At 36.0% G+C, this 6690-nt stretch overlaps 2 protein-coding genes across 3 annotated transcripts; one reads left to right on the top strand and one right to left on the bottom strand.

The window, feature by feature from the left end:
• The first annotated feature begins 977 nt into the window (after window positions 1-977).
• LOC105132377 (uncharacterized) lies at window positions 978-3475 on the top strand. The gene is made up of 4 exons (XM_011035847.1): window positions 978-1243; window positions 1321-1533; window positions 2588-2653; window positions 3045-3475. Exons 1-4 carry the CDS (start codon window positions 1055-1057, stop codon window positions 3186-3188), a joined length of 612 nt encoding a protein of 203 aa, XP_011034149.1. The 5' UTR covers window positions 978-1054; the 3' UTR covers window positions 3189-3475.
• Window positions 3476-3740: 265 nt separating this feature from the next.
• Window positions 3741-6471, bottom strand: LOC105132376 (transcription factor BPE-like). 2 transcript variants are annotated; one of them, XM_011035845.1, is made up of 6 exons: window positions 6052-6471; window positions 5665-5892; window positions 5436-5501; window positions 4936-5004; window positions 4747-4818; window positions 3741-4063 (listed from the first exon to the last, which is right to left on the bottom strand). In XM_011035845.1, exons 1-6 carry the CDS (start codon window positions 6292-6294, stop codon window positions 3935-3937), a joined length of 807 nt encoding a protein of 268 aa, XP_011034147.1. In that variant the 5' UTR covers window positions 6295-6471; the 3' UTR covers window positions 3741-3934. The 2 variants fall into 2 exon arrangements, with proteins under 2 accessions (XP_011034147.1, XP_011034148.1); XM_011035846.1 differs by having other exon boundaries at window positions 3953-4076.
• Between the last annotated feature and the right edge of the window lie 219 nt (window positions 6472-6690).

Raw genomic sequence — 6690 nt, 5'->3', positions numbered from 1 at the left:
AGTGCTACAATATTTTTTTCTCACAAGTTTTTTTTTCATTGCAAAATTATCTTTATCAGTTTTTTTAATATTAACTTGATAAGAAATTTAGCTTTGTAATTTTTTTTATTAACAAAAATGCTAAACCATGTAAGGAAAGTATTGTATATTTCCTTACAAAATACTATAAATTACTACAAATTATTTTATTTAGTCTATAAATTTCTAATCACCAACACAAATTTGTTTTTTATTATGAAATATTGATTTAATTATACTTTTAGTTTTCATTACTTATCTAGAATTGATTCATAATTATAATATTATTAAATATATTTATTTTATAAATCCACGGTAGCACGCTAATATTCCATCCTTGTCAATTTTATTTTAAATTGTATACATTAAAGTAAAAGGTAATCAAATACTAAATTACTATTAGGAAATTATTGTAATTTTTCGAGCATCTATCCCGAGGAAAAAGATATTTTAAATAAATTCTGTTGTATATCTAATTTTCAATGCTATATTTTTTGAATATTCAGTAATACTAAATAAAAACTGTTAGGTCTCAATTTATTTGAAATTGTTATTTTTTTACAAGTATTTGATATTTTTTCCATAAAAAACCTATCATAAATCTGTATCGTAAAACTATATTTAAATTTATGTAAAAACAAAATAGCATGACTTCAAAGGAGTGTATGAATTCATGGGAGAATTTAAAAAAATAAAATTGTTAAGTAAAAAAACAAAACTAAAAATTAAAAAAATGAAAGAAAAAGATATTAGGCCTGGCCCAAACATGGGGTGCCTGACTAACTTGCATGGCCCAGGCAATTAAGATAAAAAAAAAAAACAAGATGTCTCGTCTATGCTTGAACTCTTTTCTTTTCAGAGACGTACCACGTGTCAGGACGATGTTTTTTTGTTTAATTCGATTCACTTTAATATTTTTTTTTCAAATAAATTCGGAGTTTTACTTTTTTTTATCCATTTTCCACACGCGCCTAAGACGCCACTTCACTTCTCGAGGCTTCCAGTAATCTGAATCCACACCCGGCAAACTGAGAAAATGGCAATAACAAAAACCTTATCACTAGGTTTTAGTCTTATTTTCAGACCAACTACCAAGCATCTCCTCCATCCCTCAGTGCTCTCACACGCTCCAAAGCTCTCACTCTCTCACCAATCCTTCTACTTCCGCTGCCTCGCCCCTCCTTACAAGACCCCCACAAATCCATTCATCATTTGTCATGGCAAGGTGAGAGTACCCCTTGTAATACTGACCAGTTCATCATTTAATAATTATTATATAATTAAAATTTTTATCCTCCCCAGTTGGACAGTGACGTGCCTGAGGAGATTAATGAAGTCTTCTTTGATGATAATTATGACATGATGATAGACGAAGAGGAGATCGGTGATGAAGATGAGACCGAGAGCAGTATTGATTTACTAATCAGGTTCTTGCAAAGTATGTTCAAGAAGTTATCTAAGAGAGCCAAGAAAGCTTCTCGCTCTATGTTACCTGCTGTTATATCACCCCAGTTGGTAAATTATCTTTTCTTCTCTTGTCCTGTCTTGGCTGCTCACCTTTGTTGTAGCTCAATTTGAACATTTAATTGTTAAAAATGCCCATGAAGAATATAGGATGAAAGGTTTTTTTTTTTAATGGTTTAAAGCCAGCAGATTCAGTACTCCCTGGAATGGTCATGTTTTATCTCTATATTTTAGGCAGCTGATGAGGTTAAGTACTGTTTGAACAAGACCCCTCAAATTGGAGGCTGGGAAGCTTAATATTGTAAATAGGCTATTTATTACATTGCAGATACGCTTGGTTGTATGATGGGCAGGCTAAGGCCTATCCCCATGATCGAGGAGTGAGCAAGTCTAAAACATTAAATTATTCTTCTGGATTGTGAGCTAATGTAGTTGAACCATTCTGGTTACAGCATGGAGAAAGGTCTGTTAATGTATCTGTGAGCTGATGCAGTTCTTGTATGGCAGTAGAAAATAGACTCTAGTTTTCAGGTTGTATAGCACAGGGATGCTGAAGTCTGAAGTGTGAGGAGATGCCAGTGAATTTGATTGACTTGGTTGAGAAAATAAAAGTATAAAATTGAAGTGTTTCACCAGGAAATCCTTCTAGCATGCTTGTCGTAGAGGATCTAACAGAGAGTTTGGATTTAGTAGAAAATTCACATTTTTTTTTTAATTGATACGAGGGAAGTATGCCAACCAGTGATTTATGGAAGGAATTTAAATTGCAGTTTAGTGAGGTATAGCTTATATCACAATTTTTGTGACCGGAACATTGACAATCCTCAAGTTTCACTTGAAGTTGAGTAGGAAACCATCTACCATGAAGCTATTTATCGAACCTGACACATGCAAGGCTTGACAGAAATAATGGTGGTGGTTTTTTTTGTATGTAGTTAACAGATCCTGTTTTGAGAGGAAAAGACTGCATAGAAATTGCAAAATTATGAACTCTGAATATCATTCAAACTGCTGCTAATGGCTCACTCCTTTTTTTTTCTTTTGAGGATATGATTGCCTATTATTTTCTTCTGTTCTTCCAATTTCTTTCATTCCGGAAATTCAGGTGTCTTTTGCTGTTGATGGGATTCTGCTGTTGGCTGCACTTTCTATTGTTAAAGCGCTTCTTGAGGTATCCCTTGACCATTGCCAATTCTGAGTGGTTTAGATACCTTCAATGTTGAAAAAGCACAAGGATTAGGAACATGTATGATATGCGCAAGAAGGTGTGTGTGTGTGTGTGTGTGTGTATTCTCTTTTTGGGAAAAGAAGTTGAGAAGTTGACCTCCTTCCTTTAAGAGTATATTCTAATTTTACTTTCTGCTAGGACCACTATATAATATAATATAAGCACCATCAAATAGCATATTTTCCATGTTTCCGTGGGAGAAATATTTCTCTTGATCAAACCTATCAACAGGCAAGTGAACCTAAAGTATTTTACCAGGTGGTGTGGTTTCTACAGTCGATGGTATATTGAAGAAATGAGCTAATAACTTGGTGATGGTAAATGTTTATTGCAGGTGGTTTGCACTCTTGGAAGCACCGTGTTTGTGGTGATCCTGCTTCTGCGTGTTGTCTGGACAGCCGTTTCGTACTTCCAGTCAAGCGAGAACACTTCTAGCAAGGGTGGAAGTTCCTTCGGTACAACACAGCCAGTGGCATAATATTTACTTTTTTCGGGAGCACTCTTTTGGATTTCATCGCAAATGCTGCTGCTTATTTTTACAAACTAAAATTAGGCAATGGGATTGCTACCACTGGTACCAAACATACCTCCAAGGCTCCAACCCCCCTCCCTTACGAGAGAGCACGCTCCTTTATTGGTTTAATTCGTTAGGATTTTATTGTTATTATTATTTTTAGATCACCACAGCAGGCTGTAAAGAAGAATCACCCATTTTTCACGAAATAATGGGACGATTGAAGTGCAGTCTCTTCATATTAGCTAAAATGAACAGAGTAAAGCACAGAGAGCAACCCTCGTCAACTTTGGACTCCCGAAGATACACAACACAAACAGGCGTACTTTGTTGAATAAGCTTCAGCTTCTTAACAAACACAACGCAAAAATAAAGTTTATACAAGATGTGAGCACTAGAATTATTAGACATGCAACTTTATCTAACAAGATTAATACCAATGCTAGGAGGATCTGTACGCGTATTAGTACAGACAAGAACATGATGCCTGTTAAGATATATGGAGTAGAAGGTACAGACAAGAACATGATGCCTGTTAAGATGTATGGAGTAGAAGTTTCCAACACAAACAAATGGAGATGTTCAGAGCAGCTTGAATTGGAAATGTGTTCTTCGTTTTAACCTAGCGCGTATATTTGGACAGCCGATGAAGGAAGAAAAAGCATTGCCACTTGAAGCTTCTTGCTGGTAATTGACGAAGATTTTCTATACTATGACGTTCTTTGAAAACCACCACCAACCTGCATATGCAACCATTCCGGTGATGTACAGTGATTGTATTCCCTCGTGGCTTGTGAACCAAATGCCATGCCAGCAGTCTCAAAAGTGTGTTGGCCAAACTGAAATGGAAAACTGATTCGTCGTGAGATTCATTATTCATGAGACAAAGGAAATCACAGCATCTTTGCTCACTTTCTATTTATCAACATAAACTTAGGCCTGCATCAGGCTCTCAACTCTTCTCTTATTCATCTGTGAAAAGAATCAAACTACACAAAACTAGAAGTCATCACCTTGGAAAATCACCATTAAAGGATCATATAGAGGAGGTCAACTCATTAAGGAAATCTGTCATTTTAAGCATGTCTGCCACTTGCAAGGTTAATCTAGGACAGAATTTAATGTTGTGCTATAGTAATGCCTAAGCAGAAAGAGGAAACAGCAAAAGCAAGATTGCACAACCAAGTATATCATACAAAATCTGGTAAGACGATAAACTCTATTTCCAAACAGATCAAAAATCAAAGAAAATAAGGAGGGAGGAATCTAAAAGAAGCAGAGATTGTTTGACTATCCTCAATAATCCTCCTTTGATAATACATCTCTGCTTCGTCTGAACTGCCAACCATCTCATCTACATGGTAAAGGATGACTGAGGGACTCTGGATGCCCTCTTCCTCTTGGTGGTTTGAAATAAACCACCATTTGTAACAATAGAACATAAAACAACCGTGGAAATGCTGAGTACTCTAACAATTCAAGTATGCTTAAAATAACAACAGGACAGGGTGTTGGCACTTACATCTTTAGAACGAAAGACTTCAGTTCCAGGGTTCATATTCAAATTAACTGCTTCAAGCTTCATTGATAGAAACTGCAATTCCCAGTAATTTGTAGGACTTAACACTAAAGTCAATAGGGATAAAACGAGAACAAAAGGAATACAGCTTGTTTCTGCACTCAGTCCATTATAAGAAATAAGAATTCATACCTCAACCTGACGTTGTAATGATTGGATGTAATTGATAATCTCGTCAAGGACCAGGGCCTTGCCAGTAACCTGCATCAAAGCATCTGCCTTATCTGACAGTATTCTAATAAATATAATCCAAAAAATCAAAATCAAGCTCAAAACTACTCGTTTATAATATAATTTTTACAGAAGTGAACTCCAAACGTCTGCCTTGTCAAACTTTGCTCAAACAAATGTTAGCATAAGGAAGCTCAAGAACAACCTCAAAAGTGTTCTTTTATAATAATCCACAATTTTTACGGCAGTGAATTTAGGCTTATTGTTGCCTAAATCCCAGTCCTCGATTACTCCAACATATCTCTTGACAAATTGACATCTAAATTCATTTCACAATATTTTTCTGCAAGACTAGATGGATGATGGAACAAGCATGCAAGTGTTTTGGGACTAAATCAAAATAAATTTTCCTTGTCAGAAAGGAAACAAATATGGATTTTAAGTTAATTCCAGTACCATACCTTGTTACAACCTGGGACTATATCCTGAAGAATTTTCATCCTTTCGCTTATCTTTTCTCTCCTAGCCTGTCCACATAACAGTTCTCATAAGCAAAAGTCATATGTTGTTGGATGAAAAATCTCCATCAAATGTCATGATTATCATTCACTAAATACTAAAAAAATACATTTTTAGTTTCTCTTTTCAAAATAGATGTTAGTTTAAGAGGATATAAGCAAAGAAAGTTACTCTTTCAGCTAGACTGTGGCTATCAGTAGCTTGACCCCTTCTTGCTCGTACGTGGATATAATCTTGCTTGGTTGGTTCTGGTGGTTGAGGTTTGTGTTCCACATGCTTGCCTGAACTGGGTTCTTCACTTTTAGAATCATGCTGTTGTTGCTGTTGTTGTTGTTGATGATGATGATGATTGTCATCTCTACTCCCCCATGCTTTAAGCCGCTTACCATCACAATCATTCTGCTCCCAATTCAGTTCAAAAGCCAAAAACAGGAACAGCTAAGTCCTAAAAACCTCGTTCTAAATCTTGAACTGTAAAGCTCAAGACTGTTGCTGATTTAGATCAATAAAACATGAAATAAAATAGATCAGAAAGAAATCCAGAGATGGATAAAATACCAGAAGTCCGTTGGTGTTGGTACTGGCATTGGTAGGAGAGAGAGTTGTAGGCTTTGAAGAAGAAGAATCATCAGCATCCAAATCAACCTCGTGGCGTTTCCTGGCAGAAGCTGCTGCTCTCCTCTCCAAATTAAGTAATTCAAACTGCCCTCTTCCGCTACAATTGATGGGAAATTGCCAGATCTCCTCTAAAGTGTAGGGGCCCCCTTCGTTCATCATTGCAGGCGGATCCATACTGATCATTAAAATCCCAATCCCAGTAATAAAGAAGAGAACTAGCACATTTAGAATAGAGAGACAAGGAGAGGGGGAGACAAGTGTTGATGTAGGTGTTGGCGTGTGATCTCCTTAGACAGTGGAGGTTTGTGTGCACTGTGCTATCTATCACTCACTACCTTGGGAGTTGGAACTAAATAGGACTCTGACTACTGAAGTGGTCCCTTACTTCTAGTAGAGTGAGACAGGGAGTCAACAGTTATTGTGAGCTTTTAGACTTTACTAGTCCGTGACTCGACCTATGTTGTGCTACGGGCTGAAAAAAAAAAATATTAGCATAAAAATAATCAAGAGATCACAATTATAATTAAAAAAATAAAAAAAAGTTAAAATTTAGATCATAAAATGGAATAAAATTATCCT

This window comes from Populus euphratica, unplaced genomic scaffold (genome assembly GCF_000495115.2).
Source record: "Populus euphratica unplaced genomic scaffold, PopEup_1.0 scaffold85.1, whole genome shotgun sequence".
Lineage (NCBI taxonomy): Eukaryota > Viridiplantae > Streptophyta > Magnoliopsida > Malpighiales > Salicaceae > Populus > Populus euphratica.
This window is presented reverse-complemented; position numbering and strand designations above follow the sequence as displayed.